General features: G+C 42.2%; 1 protein-coding gene across 2 annotated transcripts in view; it reads right to left on the bottom strand.

Moving 5' to 3' along the window:
- The window catches only part of MAD1L1 (mitotic arrest deficient 1 like 1), a 581,856-nt gene that overhangs the window by 559,988 nt on the left and 2,262 nt on the right, over positions 1-19,606 (bottom strand). For both annotated transcript variants that reach the window (XM_032794089.2, XM_032794091.2), the window contains exons 2-9: positions 19,038-19,200; positions 17,454-17,594; positions 15,801-15,980; positions 14,236-14,360; positions 13,461-13,542; positions 11,283-11,413; positions 9,718-9,832; positions 8,650-8,711 (exon numbers count right to left, since the gene is read on the bottom strand). In XM_032794089.2, the coding sequence (XP_032649980.1) occupies positions 8,650-8,711; positions 9,718-9,832; positions 11,283-11,413; positions 13,461-13,542; positions 14,236-14,360; positions 15,801-15,980; positions 17,454-17,594; positions 19,038-19,187 (986 nt within the window). In that variant the 5' untranslated portion in view covers positions 19,188-19,200. The remainder of the gene's footprint in view (positions 1-8,649; positions 8,712-9,717; positions 9,833-11,282; positions 11,414-13,460; positions 13,543-14,235; positions 14,361-15,800; positions 15,981-17,453; positions 17,595-19,037; positions 19,201-19,606) is intronic.

Raw genomic sequence — 19,606 nt, 5'->3', positions numbered from 1 at the left:
CACGCTGGGCAAACAGGAAATGAAAATCTCAATTTCGCGGGGCTTTTCCTGTTTACCTGGCCACTGCATCCAAGTTCAGATTGCTGTCCAGAGCGGTCACAGTGATGCACTGTGGGATACCGCCCAGAGGCCAATACCGTCGATTTGTGGCCACACTAACCCTAATTCGATATGGTAATACCGATTTTAGCGCTACTCCTCTCGTCGGGGAGGAGTACAGAAACCGATTTAAAGAGCCCTTTATATCGATATGAAGAGCCTCGTAGTGTGGATGGGTACAGCGTTAAATCGGTTTAACGCTGCTAAAATCGGTTTAAATGCATAGCGTAGACCAGCCCGAGGTCTCAGAAAATTTTGCCACTTCATTGTTCATCACTTTTTCCAAACTATTAATGAATATATTCAACACCCCCAACCTAGTACAATAACCTACTGTTAAATTTTTCACCATGTAACAAAGTTGACTGTTTATTCCTATTCTTTGTCTTTTGTCTCTTAACCAGTTTCTGAGCCACAAAATACATAGTTTCATGACAATACTTGTTGTGAGGGACCTTGACAAAAGCTTTCTAGGTCTCTTTATTTATTAATTTGATGACATAAAATATTCTAATAGACTGGGGAAGCACAATTTTCTTTTACAGAAACCTTCTTTCTATCATACATTAATGTAAGTACTATTCTTAAACCTACTGTTTCAATCGGTCTCTGATGTCCAGGATCACCCCCTACACTTTCTTTAAAAACAAAAACCATGGCTGCATTCCACCCCCTTCAGTATAGTTGATTATAATGAGGTTGTTGCGTAGTGGTTAGAAAGGAGGGACACTGTTGGACCATATTCTCAGACTGACAATGATTTTTCGTCCAAAACTAGAGTACAAACAAAATGCCACAGTATTTTACATAAATATTATACACAAAATATTACCTACAATTTGTCCAAAGGCATAAAAGCACCAATAAACCCATATTACAGTTTAATACTCCACCTAATACATTAAATACAGAAACAGAGTGGGATTTTTCTGATTAAATTACAAAAATATTGCACAGATTATTTCTGAAGACAACATATAACCACAGGAGCTAGTCAGTTAGGGGGAGAGAATAGCCGAATACCATGGAGTTTGGATCAGTCACTAGAGGTAGCTGGCTTCCCAATCACCCATAAATGGCAAGAGCCATAACTTGAAGCCAAATGGCAAGAAGATTAGGTAGACAGCACCACTAAGTGCGCCTCTGGCTCAGCTGCTATCGGAGCTCAGCCAACAGGCAAGGTAGGCTGCCATTAAAATGCCACTAATCTGTGCCCACTATTAAACTGGCAGTGCAGTGGGAGTATGTTTGAGTAATTCCAGGGTCAGCTGCTACAACAATCCTGATTTGCTAGGTAGAACACGATGGCGTCCAGCTTTAGCAAAGTTATCACATAAGCATAATGCTACAGAAAAAATTTATTTATTTTTACTGGCAGTCACTTATTTTAGATGGACATTCATAGAAAGGTAGATTACTGCCTTGTGGGAGAGGAGTAGATTTTGAAACTTCATTTGTGGTTGCAAAGTACATTCAGAGCTTTGGATGGAAGAAAATTTAGTATTGCCTAGTGTAATTACCAGGATTTAAAGTGAAAGATACTCCTATGTTCTCCTCCCTCCCCTACACTGCAAAAGAAACTCTAATCCACAATCAAAAAATCAGAAATTAAGAAACATGATTCCCTATTCCTCCCCTCGCCTCAACCCTGCTACAAAAGGGTAACCTGGCTAAAAGAAATTCCAGCATTCAGTACTCCACCTGTGTAATTACGAATTACAACTGTGTTAGCCAGTGTACTAAATAGAGACACCTGTCACTTAATTAGCTCCTTTCTTAGAGGAAAATGCATACACCCACACACTTGCTCCTCTCCTTAATTGGTTTCAGACATTGCAGAAAACTAGTCCCCAAGATCTGTCAGCCAGTCAGCACACAGATGTTTCAGGAAGAAAACCAGGTCAGAACTAAAAGGTTCACTTCTTTGGCTCTAGGTGACAGGTCAGCAGTTTGGTGTCTGCTGCCTGCAGCTGGCAGGCTCCACAGAAAGTGAAAATGCTCCTTAAGTGTTGGCCTGAATTCCTGTCAAATCTGCGCTTCTCTTTATACCCTGGGACACCATGCAGGCAAAGCAGCCCTAATGTGGTATCATTACAGAAGCTAGCCAACCCTAGTCCAGTGATTTAAAGATCACATGATCTCTCCCTATTGCCTCATATACTCAGTTAAACCAAGAATTCCTTCAGTACAAGAATAAATCCACTGGCACCCCTTTCATTTAACTCAAACGGTACCTTCGGCACACTAACAGGGTCATCACTACAGAAAGGGACATTCCAGTCCGAAATGTCTCGTGCAGAGATTGTCACTGCTGAATTAAACACCAGACACTGAGATGGGATGGCTTCAACCCAAAGCAAATGCAAAGATTAGAAATGATGGGGATAATCAATCCCAAGACCTCCATGGGACATCATGCTCCAATGCTGACTAAGGCTGCCTCCTCCTCCTCCACCTGGGCTTTCAGTTTTTAAAAATTAGCTCTTCAACTCACTTGCATTCCTCTCCCTGACACCCTTCACATGTTACTTGTCTTATACTGTAAATACTCTGAGCAAAGACCTGTCTTCCTATGTGTTTGTATAGGACCTAGATCAGGAATCGTCAACCTTCGGCATGCAGCCCGTCAGCGTAAGCCCCTGGCAGGCCTGGCCTGTTTGTTTACCTTCCGCGTCCACAGGTTCAGCCAATCACGGCTCCCACTGGCGGCGATTCGCTGCTCCAGGCCAATGGGGGCTGCAGGAAGCAACACAGGCAGAGGGATGTGCTGGCCGCCCTTCCCGCAGCCCCCACTAGCCTGGAGCCGCAATCGGCCGAACCTGCGGACGCGGCAGGTAAACAAACCAGCCCGGCCCTCCAGGGGCTTTCCCTGACGGGCCATGTGCCAACAGTTGCTGATCCCTGACCTAGATCAATGGGACCCAAATTCTGACTGGGACCTCTGAGCATTATCACAGTATATCAAAACACCACAACACTTCAAATTTGATACAAATATACAGGCTTCTCTCATACCTCTCTACCCCCAGTTTATCCCTCATCCCCATTTGATGACGCAAACAGGCTAGAACCTTTCTTCCTATGAAGACAGATAGATATTGCTCCCTCCAGAGTCAGCCAGGCATGGAGACAGAAAGAAGGAAAAGAATCCTGGAGAGCAATGCAAAACACTCCATTGCCCTCTGATTCCTGGGCTGAGCAGGCAGACTTCTCTCATAGAACAGTAAAGCCCATGAAAGGGAGAACCACCAATAAACCACACAGCAGTACTCATCGCTGTGTGTCAGCCACAGCTCTGAAACCTAGTTAGCTAGAGAGAAGTTTGTATAAGCCTAAACTGTCCCTACTTCATCGCTTCAGTCAGTCCTCCAATGTCATCATCCTCCACAGCTTTAAGAGATTCATTCTACTGCACAGACACAGATCTGTACAATTATCCTACCTGTGGTGCTGTGATTCAGAAATCAGTGACACTAATTTCAAAATAGAACAGAACACAACTGTCTGCTTTTTTCTCTCTGCACTAGTTCTCTTCGAAAAGAGAGATTTCTGGAGTGATCAGAACCCTAGGCTTCCTGTGGCTTCTCATTTGTGGGCACCTCTGCCACACATCCGACTGTAGGAATGGGCATAATTTTCCAGGAGTCTTTCCAAACACTGTAATCTCCCATCTTTGAGACCATACATGAGGTCACTTCAGAACTAACCATACCAGCAACAACAGATGGGAACAGCCTATCTTCAGTTGTACCTCCTTTTTAAAACAAGCCACCTAAAGCACACCACCCTTACTCCAGTGCTGAACTATTGCAACCAGCATTCTGGGATAGATCTGGTGGTGAAAAACACTAAGCTGTGAGTGATTTACAGGAAGCTGAAGACAATAGCAGCTGACTAGAGACAAGATGAGGCAGGTACAAGAGGGAGCTGCCAGGTGAGCTATAAACTTATGTAGATTAAAACAGTGGTTTTCAACCTTTTTTTAATTTGCGGACCCCAAGAAATTTCGAATGGAGGTACAGACCCCTTTGGAAAATGTAGACATATTCTGCAGACACAGACTACAGCTTGAAAACCACTGTTCTATGGTGAAAACCACCTTTCACGGACCCCTTAAACATAGTCAGAGGGTTCCCAGGGGTCCACAGACCACAGGTTGAAAATCACTGGATTAGAAGATTTACAGGGGCAAGGATCTTGTCTGTGTATTTCTCAAGTGCCTCATAGGCTCTGAGCATTATATAAACAAAGAACAATGGGAAGGAAAGAATGGCAGGATGATTAGATTTAAAACAACATTTCCCTCTCAAGGATGATTCTGTGGACATAACAGTGAAGAAGAAGAGAACTAGACTGAACAAATCTGAGAAGACAGAAAGGATAGGGAATCAGGGAGAAAAAGCGGGTTGCTGAGATGGGTGAGAAACTGAGATATGTACTGCACTCTGTCATTGGAGAAACTGTGTGTGGATCTCTGTTCACGTTCATAATAGCTGCAACAAACAGGAACTTCACTAGACACACACACAGAGAAAGTGATCACACTGGTGTGGTTTTGAAATAGATTTTAAAACATTTGATTTTAACAAGTCAACAACTTTAATTAGACTAATGCCTGACCTTTTTACGGTGCCCAATTGATGTTTGTACAGGAGTCAGAGCATACCACAATGGAGTGAAATCAATGTTTTTTCTGATACAACAAGAGAAAGTGTGCCATCTAGCAGGCAGTTCGTCACACTGACATCAAAATTAACTGCATTTCTTTTTTACAAACCTAGAAACCCAGAAACACTATTATTCTGCAAAAATAATTTCTTCCCTGATATTTGCAAGGTTTATTTACATTAGAAGGTGTCTCTGAGGTTATGGTGCCCTCTGGCAAAGCAAATATTCACTGAAGTCTATGAAAGTTTTGTACTGGTGCCCCTCACTAAGTCCTTCTCTGAAAATAACCAACCACCTGGTCACCTAATCCACAATGATCTGTAAAAATCTACTGTCATCAATGCACCGCAGGGAGAGAGACAGAATAAGAGGAACGCACTTTTACTGACACAGAACAATAGAATCACAACTCATTCCTAGCGATCAAGAGTTATAATAGTTTATGTCAGCCAGCCGTGCCTCTTCTAAAGAGAGTAGCCTGTAGAGCAAAATTAAGAGGGTGATACACTTAATACACAGCAAGTAGATTTATTCTGCAGATGAAAACTCATGTTAAAGAAGAACTGCAGATTTGGGATAACTGAAGGCTTAGCATCCCTGAGAGTCCATGACAAAGTAAATATAAAGGGGCGCACACATTCTGACGGAGTTCCTGCAAACCCAAACTACATCACTCTTTAAGAAGCAGAGTCTAGTAAATTGGAAAGCGGACAGTATTAGGACATGAATATAGAGGAATCCTTAGTCAAATGCACTTGAGGCTCCAGACAACTTCATGATTTGGATACAAGTGGACTGTAACAGATAGAATGCCATGTGTGACTTTATAATCTGTGTATGGAGGGGAGGAACTTACAAGTCCATCATATTGGTAAACTGTTGAAGTTATGCTGCATTGTAGATAGGGTATAATTAAAAACAGCATGTTCTGTTCTTATCACCATAAGAGTAGGAAAAACTTTGGAGAGGATGAAAAGGAGCAGTGGAAGGACAACACAAAATAATTGAGGGCTAGGAGACAATGTTAGCCAGTCTTCTATAATTTCTAACGGTTAGGCAAGGGGGAAATCAGTTCCATCTTCTTTGAAATGCGTGATTCTCATCACCCGGCTGAGATGGTAACAATTCAGAAGTTGTGGTCATTGGACTATGGGACAGGGAGAGCAACCTTTGAATAAGGTATATAAATTTTTGCACTTTTCATAGTTTATTTCCACCAAAGTTGCAGCAGTGGAAGATAACCACTAAATCTACCATAAAACTCCCCAAAAAGATAAGCACAGAGATGTTTGGCCTTAACACTCCAAGAAGATGCGCCCTCCCCTTCCAAATAGCATTAGATAAAATTACACACCAAAATCCCTGCTCATAAATTAATCTGACAGGGAACCTGCGGGGACCATGCAATCAGTGAACAAAAGCCATTGTGGGCAGATACAGAAGAGAAGCCTTGGAGAACAGCTGGAGGAAATGAGAAACCATCCTCCCCCAAAAAGCCAGAGGCTGTGCACTCTTCCCCTGCATTCCATGTATAAATGGAGAAACTAATAATAAGAGATACAGGAACATAACGCATTCCCCTTCTTCCTGCTTATCTAGTTATTAGCAGACAGACTGCACATTGCACTGGCTCTTTGGGATAACCATCCAATTGTTCCCATTCTCTCCTACTCACTGTCTAGCAATTAACTTTCCTCAAGCTTTCACAAGAGGTACGCTCCAGGAATATGATTGGGACAATGATCTCCCTTTATACTGGTTCTTGTATTCCTGGCTGAAAATGAACATAATTCATGCTGAAAGAAGCCTGGATAAAAAAGGTTGCCCCAATTCCACTTGGTGCAATCACATGCAAAAGGTGATTTTCTTGAGAGCAATTTGTTCTTCTGTACAAAGAAACACCCTTAATACTGCTAAACCATGTGCACAATCAAAAACCTCACTTACACTTTGCATCGAATATTCTGATTTTAAATGAAGAGGTTATCAGACTTCAGCAGGAAGAATCACTTGGTTCCATTTCTTTCCCACTGTGAAATTACCTCATTAAACCTTTAACAGCTTGAGGTAAGTAAAAGCTTCCATACCACTCTCTGGCAGAGAAAAAGTTTGGGGGGAAGAACTCAGTACTTCACTCTCCTGCAAGTCTGATGCAAGTCTGAACATACGCATCCTGAGCAAAGGCAGGAGTCAGTCTCAGTAGTGCTACCTACTGATGTGCATTAAGGAAGAGGTAGCTCATCACGTACATTGAACAACACAAAGAATTATGAGAAAACTAAGGGGACATTGCTTGTGAGAGACAATCCTCTTTTACCTAAAGTAGCAGTGTACCCAATATAGAATCCCAAATCCAAACAAGGCTAGGCCCAAATTATGCCATCATTTTGCATGCGCAACTTCCACCGTTTTTGTTTGTTGTGCAGCTGCAATTGATGGGATAAGGACAGGGGCCCGAGTGGGGAAGTTTGATCTGGGGTAAAAGTTGTAGGTCAAGCCTAATTCTTGTCTAAAGCATAGCTCTCAATGCAAGGATGCACAAAGGAAAGCAGCTCTTTTGGACAAAACACCTCCCTTCCCACCAATAAGCACAATCACTTGAAATATTTAGAGAGCCACGGCCCTTGCAAAAGTGACACTTGAGCATGGCCCTAATTTCACAGATTACTCTTCTTGCAAAGCAGCAACTATCCCTGGGAAGATGCATCATATCCCACTCTTTGGTTACATCATAGACAAATTAGAAGAGCCAGAACCATGATCTAGTTTAATGCTAAACGATGTCAATCTCTGTATTATAGAATCACAGAATATTAGGGTTGGAAGGGACCTCAGGTGGTCACCTAATCCAGCCCCCTGCTCAAAGTAGGACCAATCCCAAAACAGATTTTTGACCCAAATCCCTAAATGGCCCCCTCAAGGACTGAACTCACAACCCTGGGTTTAGCAGACCAATGCTCAAACCACTGAGCCAGCGGTTCTCAAACTGTGGGTTGGGACCCCAAAGTGGACTGTGACCCCATTTAATAGGGTTGCCAGGGCAAGCATTAGACTTGCTGGAACCCAGGGCTGAAGCTGTAGCCCGAGCTCCATCACCATCCAGGTGGCGGGGCTTGGGTTGCGGCCCCTTCTCCTGCCATCCAGGGCAGCTGGGCTTGGGCTCTGCTCCCACACCTACCCCACCCCAGGGTCATGTAGTAACTTTGTTGTCAGAAAGGGGTCACAGTGCAATGAAGTTTGAGAACCCCTGATCTACACAGTTACATGTCAGCTCTCATTTTGACTAGTGTTACAATCATTTCACTGTCCCTAGAGAAATTTTCTCAGCACCAAAAGTGAAAAATGTTTATTATACCTCTACCATCACATAAAACACAGGATAATAAGAGAAAGGGCTGTTAAATTAAGTTGCTACTTTGGAAAATAACACGTCAGGTCAGTCTAACGCAACATTCCTGAGATTTCATTACAGGAATTATATTTACAATAATGCATCACAGGCTCACATAAATGACTTGCTGTACATCTCATGAAAAGCTCCACACTTAATACGGTCACACTAACTCAATTCTTTCTTAATATGAATGTAGTTATATGCAAGAAGTCTAGAGAACTATGAGTTGAACCAGCTCCCCACCGACCTCAGTCTCAAATGGATTGGGTCAGGCTGTTAGTCACCAGTTCACACATTAATCCCCAAAAGATACTGTATGATTGTATTTAGCAAGGCATAATCATATATACTGCACAGCAGTGAGAGAGAGGAGTACCAACAGGCAAGTCTGAGGACTGATAAGGTGGACAGCCTGACAAGCTTAAGCCATCAGGATCACTAAGAAGTAAAGCAAGTGGAACAGAAGGTTTAACTCCATCAGCACCTACCTGATATTTAAGCCAGTGCTCTCATCTAGTTTTTCCCAGCTTTTCAACTTTCTCAGAAGTTTCTAGGGAGGAGGCAAAAGTAATCAAAAAAGAAACCCAAGTGAGCATTCTTGCATCTCAACTCCTATCGCTCCATTTTCCATTCCTTTCAACTTAGCCTTTTCCACTTTAGTCCTGTGGACTTTATCATCTATGCATGGCCCAGCACTGCTGAAACATCATTCTGTGTATCCAAGACACTATTAGCAGCAGCATTAATCTTCCCAGCCACCACAGTTACATGGCACAATGTACCATTTCTGTGCCATCCATTATCTATCCTTGTGAATTAACCCCCACTGTACTATATCCTGGTTACTGCAGAGATCAAAGAAATTAAAGCGGTATTCCAAACATGCCAATTCTATACCAGCTGCTGTGCCCATTTCTCCTCCCCCACCACAGGGATATGCATCGCAATTCTCCATGCTTTCAGTCCCAGTACCAGATTGGATAGCCCAAGTCAGATCTAGCCCTTATAATAGCTCTGCATCACAAGAGTTTTCATGACCAGGTAATCATCTTGAAAAATCATTTTACCTTTGATAGAGGGTGGAGAGAAAGGGGTGCTGCTGGCGACAGCAAGACAAAGAAATCAATTGTATTGATACAAGACTGTACGTGGCCCCTCCTATCAGCAGCACTGATCTGAGGGTATGCTATAGGCTCCCATTATGTGTCTATCATATACCAATACCTCTGGTAAGCACACAGGAACTAAAAGGGCATTCACAGGTGGGGTGAGGTGAAAGAGAGATGCCACAATGAAGATGGGCTGCTACTTGGAGAAGTCTTTAAGATGAACAATGGACAGACTTTTGTTTTTCTCTCACTACGAACACTCCCCTCATATGGGTATTCTACATCTTAGGCTACGTCTTGGGGTTGGGCCAGTATGAACCATGAACCACAGCAATCACTGTCTATACCCTCACTATGCATAGAGGAACTAAAGATCCCTAAAAGCCCACACAAGCAAGAGCAGTAGCCCCAATTCTATTTATACAGCAAGTGTTCTCGGCTTCTCACCTCATTCTCCAATTCAAGGGTCACTAGATCTGCCTGAACCTTCTCATAGCGCTCCAATTTCCGCTGGAGACCTTCCACCTCCTCTCTAAGTAACCCATTGTTTTCCTTCATTTCCCTGAGAAAAAGAGAAAGGGCAAAGCCATAAAAAAGCCACCACAGCAACTCAATTCTCTTGTGCAAATTCCTGGATACACACACACAATTACAAGGTAGCATAAGGCATTGAAAAAGCCATTATGACACTGAGCCAAAGTGGTAACCTTCTATAACCTTTGCTACAAAGTGACTGTTACACAGAAGGCAGCGTTCACTGGGCTGAGTTTACCCACTCCAAAATGCCCTGAGTTATGTCCGAACATATTAAAATTTCACACAATTTTACCTATTGTACAAGAACAGAATTTAAAGTAACACAACAGTCTTGACATTATGATCCAAAGTCAATATGAATGCAGGTCTGGAACTCAGCAAGCAGGGAAACAGGCAAGAGTTAGCGCTCTTGTCCATTTACAAATACTAAGATTTCTTCAGCCCAGAGTTTATTTTAATATAGGTTTTGTGAGGATACATTAGTCAGTCCAATGGTGTCAAAAATAAGACCACGAATCTTTCAACGTGCTTCTGTTTCCAATCTACTACAATACATTTCACATTTCCAAACACAGAGAGGACTGCATAGAGGCAATTGGAAAGTTTCCATGATAAATGGGTCATTGAATCAAGAGCAAACTAAACCTGCCTAGACTCCAGTCTTCTAAATTTTGGTAAACGGAAGCTGGGAAGATCAGATACTCATGTACTTCAGACTCTTTGTGCATTTCTTTACATAGAGATTGAAATTAAACTCTCTCATGATAACAGCATATCAAAGTAATGCCAGATTACTCCATAACGCAGGACAATTGAGTTGCAAAATTCATTAGTACTTTGGAAACCTACAGAACAGATTCTAAAAGAGGCAGCACCCGAGCAATTTATAAACTTCAGCAGCCAGTCTTTCAAAATGACACACTGGCACAAGAATGCCTTCAAAACATTAGCAGAAATGCTGACTGGCTGGTAACAAAATAAGAATTTAAAATCTTTGCCAAGATATTACAAGGATAGACATGATAGAAATGTCATGAGATTGAAGAGATAGCCCATCACAATCCAATATAGAAAGGATTTATTAATCAGCAGGTATCTTTAGTATCAGATCCCTCTCCAATCTCCTCTTTACTATGCACAACCTTCCCTTTGATCCAAGCTAGAAGGTAAATATGTCTCACCTTCCAAAATGACCAATCCTCATTTTACGATCTCCTCACTCTGTGAGGAAGGAGATTATCCAGAACCTCCAAATCACAATAACTAGTAACCATTACAACACTGGCTCAACCTTATATACAATACATATAGAAGACCTTTAAACTCTCTTCCATGACATTCTATTTGGAAATTTCCATTCTGTATAATGCAAAGCACCCAAGTCAGAAAATGACAGCTATAGGAAGATGGACCACAGCAGAAGATAGTCATTTCTGATATATGCCCCATATTGAAGGCAGATCTTTCCTTCTCACCTGAAGAAGGCATTATCCTCCCTGAGCTGGAGCAGTTCCCGCTCCATCTTTGGGAATCGGGCCAGCTCTGTTTTCATGTTCTTCACAGTTGCAGCATCTTGTTCCTGCAGGGAGAGCTTCTGTTCCAGATCCTGGAAGGCAAGTGATGACATAAGAACAAGACAACAACTGGGTTTAGTTCAGGAAGGCTCAAGAGCTACCTCTCCACTGGACTGCTAAACCTGTCCAAATCCTTTTCTCTCTAGCACTCTCTCTATCCTTACATTAACTCCAACAAACATCAGAAATGAGTTCTGTTAACATTTAAAAGGACATCTGCCCTCCCTCTTACATATCAATTCCCTATTTGTCAAGGAGTAATAAGTCAAAGATCGGCTCTTCTCACCTAGCATAAGGTAATATATATGAAAAATCAGTACTCTGATGGACTTATTAGGACTGGACAGAACATACACACACACAATGGAGACAGAGGGCAACAAGAAGTCCACACCTTCTTCATGTTGGTATAACTCTACACATTGTTTTTTCCAACAAACTAAGAGTTTATTTAAAGCAGTACTGCAGTTTGTTGTCCTCCACACTTTCCCCAACAAGTCCACCTGCAATCAAAAGTGTTGCAGCTAACTGTACTTTGTATGCATATTAAAAAGGATACCCTGACTCCAGTGGAAAGATTTCCCCAGGAACAGGAATTGAGCTCAGAGTTGTAAGGCTCACCGTTTGCCATGAAAAAGCAAACATGTCTAGAACTATTGTGCCAGAGCCCTGAGTGACCAGACAAGACCAGGCTGAGTTGGCATCCAAATAATCTGCTACATAAGGATGCAAAGCAGTTATCTACACAGAAGGGATCTGTACAGCTTCTGACCAGTTGGACTCTCTGATACAGAAAAGACAAAGAGTGTTATACAGTAACTCCTCACTTAACATTGTAGTTATGTTCCTGAAAAATGCTACTTTAAGTGAAACGATGTTAGGCTCATCCAATTTCCCCATAAGAATTAATGTAAGGGGGGAAAGGCCTGGGTTAGGTTCCAGGGAAATTTTTTTCACCAGACAAAAGATTTTTTTTATTATATATATACACACGTGCGCGCACACACAGTCTACATTTTAAACAATAATTTAATACTGTACACAACAATGACTGTGAAGCTTGGTTGAGGTAGCGGAGTCATAGCGTGGAATATTTCCCAGGGAATGTCTTACTGCTAAATGATGAACTAACACTCGTCTGAGGCATTAAGGGTTAACACGCTGTTAATGTAGCCTCACACTCTACAAGGCAGCATGAATGGAGGTAGAAGAGACAGCATGGCAGAAAGAGACATAGATACACACCGTGTGTGTGTGTGAGAGACACACGCACCATGTGTGTGAGTGTCATGGATTGCCCTTTAAGTACGCTGACCCCACTCTAAGTGCACTACCTCGTTAAGTACATCAGCAAGTTGAGACAGCAACTGCTGCCAGCAAGCCTTCTCCATCCTGAGCCCTGTCCTGCACCCCCTGCTCTGTGGAGAAGGGGTACAGGAGCAGGTGGGGCAGGAGTGGAGGGAGGGGGACACTCTGACATTAGCACCCCTCTTACCCCCGCTCTGCACAGCAAGCAGGAAGGTTTCCAGAAGTAGCTCCAAGGCAGAAGGCAAGAGCAGCACAGGGCAGTGCAGGGAGGGACAGCTGAACTGCCAGGCAATTGATAGCCCTGCTGAGTGGCTGCCGCACAGAGAACTTAGGGGAGCTCATGGAGGGGTGCTGGTCCATCCTGGTTCCCAACCTCCACCAGCCAGCTCCAACATGCTGCTCTTTCTGCAAGCAGTGAACAAAGCAGGTGGCTGCCAAATATCCTACAATGCTATAAGGGAGCATCACGCAACTTTAAACAAGCATGTTCTCTAATTGACCAGCGACGTAACAACAAAACAACGTTAACCGGGACGACGTTAAGTGAGGACTTATTGTATAAGTGCTGAATATTATAGACTGTGTAATCCACCCTTCTAACTTCTGTGCCTTGAAATCTGAATTTAGGCAAGTTCAGCTCTACAACACGTAACAGGCAAGCCATTTATATGACAGAGTAGCTCTCAGTTACTGCAAGGGTAACTCTTTCAGATACTTTTCCTATGTAAAAATGAAAAGCAGTCACTTAGCATGGGTCTCTCACACTCTCACCTTAATTTTCTGCTCATGTTCTGCCAACAGAGACTGGCTTGTTTGCAGCAACTGGATTTGCTGGTTGGCCTCCTGACATTTTCTGTTTTAAGCAGACATAGGAGATTCATTTACATACAAGAATCACTTGATGGGAACAATCTATTATAGATATAGAAGTATATTAGAGACACACATTTATTCAAGTGTCATTTACCACCAAGACCAAAAGCAAGTACTGCCCCCCAGGACCTTTCTTTAAGGTTCTGGGGCAACTGAGATATTCAGTGTGGAGACAGATTACCTCTATTTAGGAAAGCAGAAATATTCATTCTTATAAAAAAAATATGACTCCATATAGCCGTAGAGATCCTCAAGATCAAGTTACCCCATGCTCATACCAACAAATACATGATTACATTACATAATAGAAAAAGTCATTTAAACCTTGGTCCTAAAATGAAGTGTTGGTAGATGGAGCTGAAAGAAGAGGATGCAGCAGGTAGACACAACCTCATTGGATCTTCTAATCACCCCTCAACTACACATAGTACAAAATCAAGTATCAACATGAATATGAAAAGAGAGGTTTTAAGCTTGGATTTTTTTTTAAACTAAGGTAGAATTAAATTGCTGCTCAGTGCTAGTTTCCGGCAAATTTTATAACCTACACATCCAGATCAAAAAAGGCCTTTGAACAGCAAAAATAAAAAGCTGTTGAACATTTTCTGAATGACAGCAGCTGCATAAGACTGAAGGTTTGTTTTTTCCTGGCAGTTGTTGATCCCCTACTCACTTGTGTTGCACATCCAGCTGTTCCATCAGCTCCTGCTTCTGAGATTCCTGGCTTGTCATTTGCATCTCCTGATTCATTAAATTCCACTGTAACTCAGATATTTTCCCCTTCAATACGCTGATCATCTGGATTCACGGAAAGAGGGGGAAGAATAAACAACACACAAATAGACCAACGGACCTCCAGGCTGAACATTATGGAACGCAAACTGCTGAGATCAAAAAACTGACTAATGTAAAACACTGAATCTAGAAATAATTCACAGTAAGACCTGCAAACCCACCTCAGAACAAAGTCAAAGAAAATTCTTTGTGCTCTTTCATCTGCCACCCAAATTGACATTTCCATTATTCATTAAGTGTATGACCTCAAACCGGTATGCAAAAAACAAACCTCAAAGAAAGAACCTGTGCTCACAAGAGGATCTGTTTTACTGTTGACAATTATCCCACCATCACCTCATCCACATGCTCCTAAGCAGTGTGGTTTCAAAATAGAGACCCAAACATCTTCAACCAGTCAAGTAATAGCAGAAACAAGTCCTCAGTAGAGGTCTAGCTACCATAGTGACTGGCACAAGGAACAGATATGGCTAAGGCAGTACTCAAAGCAGCATTTGCCATTACTCCTTTACTAAGCTAGTAGGCTCAGCTCTCACTCTCTCAGACTCACTCAAAATACACACACAGAGGGACAAACATCACTACTGCCAAGTCTGAAATAAACTAGTTGACTGACGAACCTTATATAGCAAATATAGATAGCAAAGCAGAGGAAGAAACTTCACGAAGTTGAAAAATAAGCCACATTGACTCAAATAACCATTATTCATCTGACCCTCATGCCTCACTCCCACCTTTAGCATTCTGAAACCTATCGGATCGCACCCAAAACGTGTTAGATGCATTAAAGAGACAAGATCTCTGACCCAAATTTGAGGGATGTGGGGATAAAAGTGGCATAGAAATAGGTCAGTTGCAGGGACTCCAAATTATTGATTTAGTTTTACTTCCAACCTCTAACAGTGTCTTCCTACTTTTATTGCCACAAACTCCAATTGGCAAGTTAAAGCTACTCATTTGAACCCCTCCTCATGGTCCCTAAATCCCTAAATTGTGGGTGCTTAGCTAACAAATGCTAGTAAAGGAAGTCCCCTCTCTTGGTAGTTTGGTTCGACCTAAATCTCAGCTCCTCCAACTCTCCTGCTCATTTTCTTCATTGCCTCTCATGTGATCACTCCCTTCATTGCTTTCCCGCCCTCTCCACTTCATGACTTCTACCCTAATTTCCCCCATGCCCAGAACACTCTCCATGTCCTTGCCCTGCAACTGTCTTTCTCCTCCAAATCCACCTCTCCAACCAATGTCGTCTCATATTCCCCATATACACCTCTCCGGAACTGTTATCCCGTTTCCTGTCCTGTTTAGACTGTAAGCTCTTTGGAGTAGGGGACACATCTCATCTGCGTTTGTTTAAATTGTAACAAGAGTGGACGGCTCTGATTCCACGTGACCCTCAAAGTCATCTAGAGCACTGGGTGAAATAAGAAATTGCTATGCTCTTACTTCATTAGCTTCGGCCAGTTTGCTCTCCTTCTCCTGCAGCTTCTTGCTCACAGTCTCCATGCTCTTCTTATAGGATTTATTCATCTCCATTTGTTCCTTCAGCTTAGCCTCAGCCTCCACTTCCTTTTCCTGATAGTGCTTTATACGTGTGAGGAGCTCCTGGTTACGGTCAGCCTCTCGCTAGGGAAGGGAAAATGTAAAGAGACTTCAGAAAGAAGAAAGAACCAAAACGGTGAAGACATTGTCCTTTCATCTTTGCCCCCTTCCTCATTATAGTCCCACAGGCAACCCTACCAACCAATGCTTTTCAGAGCCAAACATTTTAACCCCCTTCACTAGCAAAGCTTCTCAATGACAGGGGAATGGAACACAGGGTCATGAAGCCAGAAAATCACTAGACGAATTCCAAGCACTTCTAGAACTGATGTTTGGATGTTAGCACATAGAGTTGGCTTCGTGGTTTGCACAGCATAAGTTACATAGGCTCAAACACGAAAACCCTGGATACATCAATTACCCTTGAACAACAAGTTTATTTCACTGAGCCTGGGACCTTAATATCTGGAATAACAAGACAAGTTTCTCTGTGAAATTTCTATTTGCATTAGAGCATTTTAAGTCTAAAATATTTTAAACTTAAATAAGTCAACTTTAAGCATACAGTATAAACAACCAGTGCAACAAAACCACCAACATATGAGGGCAGATTGAGGTTTTTTTTCAGCTAGATTTATTTATTTTATTGGCACTCTGACAGCATTTCACATGCCATTTCAAGTTCATTTCTAACTCAAATTCACTAGCACTTATTGAAAAATGTAAAGCAAATTGCTCTGCTAATCAAAGCAAATCGGGCCACAGATTTACATACTAAGCAAGGATTATGCAAAGCAATGCAAGGTTCCTAAAATCTTTATCCACGTGACTCATGAAGCACCAAATTTGAGCAGGGTAATTACCACACTGCCGGATTAGTGATGCTCCCTTTTTGTACCATTATTTTAAGGGTTTCTGTGACTGACTCACTAGATTCAGGTTTGAACTGTTCTTGGCTTAATTGCAAGATCACCTGACTTGAGGCAGAACCAGGAATTTACTCAGTGACCCACTACTTCACAGCTACAGAGTAAATCTGTCTCCCAGTATCCTTATAATATTTTGCTGGATTGATTTTTTTTTTCTTTAAGCAGCTGAACTTTGGAGAGACGCTAAGAGCTTTATAGGATGACAAAGCCCACAAACTCTGCTGCTTATTTTAGCAACATAGCTAAGCAAACACATTTGGGCACACAACCAGAAGGCAACAAAGCTAACAGTCACTGACTAGAGCTCAGCATCTTATCAGTGCAGCTTCTCTTGTATGGCAGTTGCATGACTGGTGTTGCTATCATTCCAGTCAAACATACCAAATGTTTGCAGTTGTGCCAAATAGAGTTTAAATGCTTCTGGAAGAAACAAGGTATAATGCAGCAGACCTGAATCTCCTTTTGTTTTATACTGATGAGCAACAAAGTGCTAAATAAATACATTTATAGACTATCTGGTGGCCAGATCAGTATCAGACTATTTGTCAACCATGCAACAAAGTTTAAATGATCTCAAGATGCTCTGACTGGAGCCTTGGCTGTCAGATAACATGAATACCGTACCTACCTCGTAGCTCCTAGCATTAGTATTAGCTGCCTTCTCCAGCTCAATGCGAGCTCTTTTGTGGCTCAGCTCCATTTGCATCTTCTCCCGTTCCACTTGCAGGAGCTGAGATTTGGAACGGATTTGACCAGCTTCTTCCTCCATCTGATCAGTTTCCATGTGAAGAGCGACACAAAAACATACAATCAGCAGAAAAGCAATAATATTTTGCCTTTCTACAACGCCCTCCAGCTTTGGCTTTCAAATTACTTTACAAACCTGGATATATTTAGCCCATCATGTCCTATATGGGGTAGGTAAGTATCATTATACCCATTTAGCAGATGGGGAAACTGAGGACCAAGAGTTATGTGACATGCCCAAGGTCACACAGTGACTCAGTGACAGCTAAAAATGGGAGTGTGGGTGAATTTTGGGATCTTGACTCCAAATTTCCTACACCAATCATTACAGAAGCTCCCTTCTAGAATACACTTACCACACCCAAAACTAAAAAGACTCCTATTACAGATTTCTTTGGCCTTCTCAAAGAAGAAACAGGAGCTAGTCAAGGGTCAGAAATCAGGTCCCATACTTACATCTGTGAAAAAAAGTGCTGAGCAAAGTAGAAGGTTTTTCCCACTGCAATTAGACATACAAGGTATAACCTAATTTTTATTTACATGAATGAATTTTGTGTGTAAAACTACTGCTGGTATTCCTGTGTAATCTAGGAGCACTGAAGGAATCAACAGAGCACTTTGAACATGGAGGAAATATTCATGTTTCATAAAGACAATCAGAATCCCAGACCTCAACACACATTCACTGAAGACTCCACAACCAGTTATGTGTCACACACAAAAAAGAGAAAGAAATTAAAATATTATAGTCAGAACTTTAAATGCAACGGAAATTAAAATAAACATGACAAAGCCTTACTTTACACTCAGAGACATAACTAGAGATCCAAAACAAAGATACAGAGCACAAGAACTTTAAGGGAGATTTGTCTTAAGATATCTTAGGTATTGCTGAAATGCCATCACCATAGTATCCATTAAGACTGGTTTAGTAAATTAGACATTTATGCTTCCAGGGCTACAATTCTGGCCCAGATAGAGGGCCTCAATGGAATGAATTTGGTGATCTCAATTCAGTCCTCAGAGTCAATATCATAAATCCACCACAGACAGTTTAGCCCAGCTGACAGTACGTTTTCAAGAGAGAGCTACCCAAGCCAGAAAACTGTCCAACCCTGCAAGCAAGCCATCAGTTAAGCTCAGTTGTGGGGTAGGATGAAGGGAAATCACAACAGAGATGCCTGAGTTGGCCTACAGATAAGTTAATGGGGAAGAATTCAAGGGAGCCCCTTAATTAACCAAGACAAAGAGTCATAACTCACTTTAAAAAAAAAAAATTAAAGGAATTAAGAGTTTTATTTTGGATGCAAATTATCTCCATCATTGACAATGTAGGGATAGCAGTGTAAGAAGGGACAGCCCCCATCACCTAATTAAAAAAACATTTCCATGCACAAGATCAAATGAAATCTAAACTCTTGACTGTAGTGACACTACAGCTGTCACTGAGCCAGGGATGTCTCACCTGCACCCTCTGCTGGTACTGCATATGCAAGGTACTTTGAAATGATCCTGGTGTGGCCGGACCTGATGCCCCCTCCACACGCTGTGAAATGAAGTTATTGAAAGATTTCAGGGTTGAGAACACAGTTGTATTATCCTCTAGGTTCTCCATTGTGAGCTCTCTGCTGTAAACACAAACACATACACACAAAGCCAAAAGTGAAACATCCAGGGCAGCTTACAATCTTATTCATTGCTGTACCTCAGGGAAGGCATACCCCTTTCTTCAAGTTACTCTAGAGCAGCAGTTTCTCAAATGCGGCCACCAGGGCTATATGCAGCCACTAGCGGATTTTTTTTCAGCCACAACAGCCTCCAAAGCATGGGGGGGAGGGCAAATTGTGGAGGCAAAGCAGTAGTTCCTCCCTGCAGCGGGGACTGGTACCCTGCACAGCACAACCTCCTCGGGGGCCCCAGGCAGTGCCTCTGCAGACATGGTGTGTGCAGTGCTGGAGGCAGCTCTTGTCAGAGGAGGCAGTTGCAGCTTTCAGTTGCTGGAGTGCTCCTCCAGGCAGCTCCTCTATTCCTTCC

Source organism: Chelonoidis abingdonii, chromosome 9, assembly GCF_003597395.2.
Source record: "Chelonoidis abingdonii isolate Lonesome George chromosome 9, CheloAbing_2.0, whole genome shotgun sequence".
In the NCBI taxonomy this organism is placed as follows: domain Eukaryota; kingdom Metazoa; phylum Chordata; order Testudines; family Testudinidae; genus Chelonoidis; species Chelonoidis abingdonii.
Note: the sequence above shows the minus strand (reverse complement) of the source record. Positions and strands in the feature narration are given on the sequence as shown.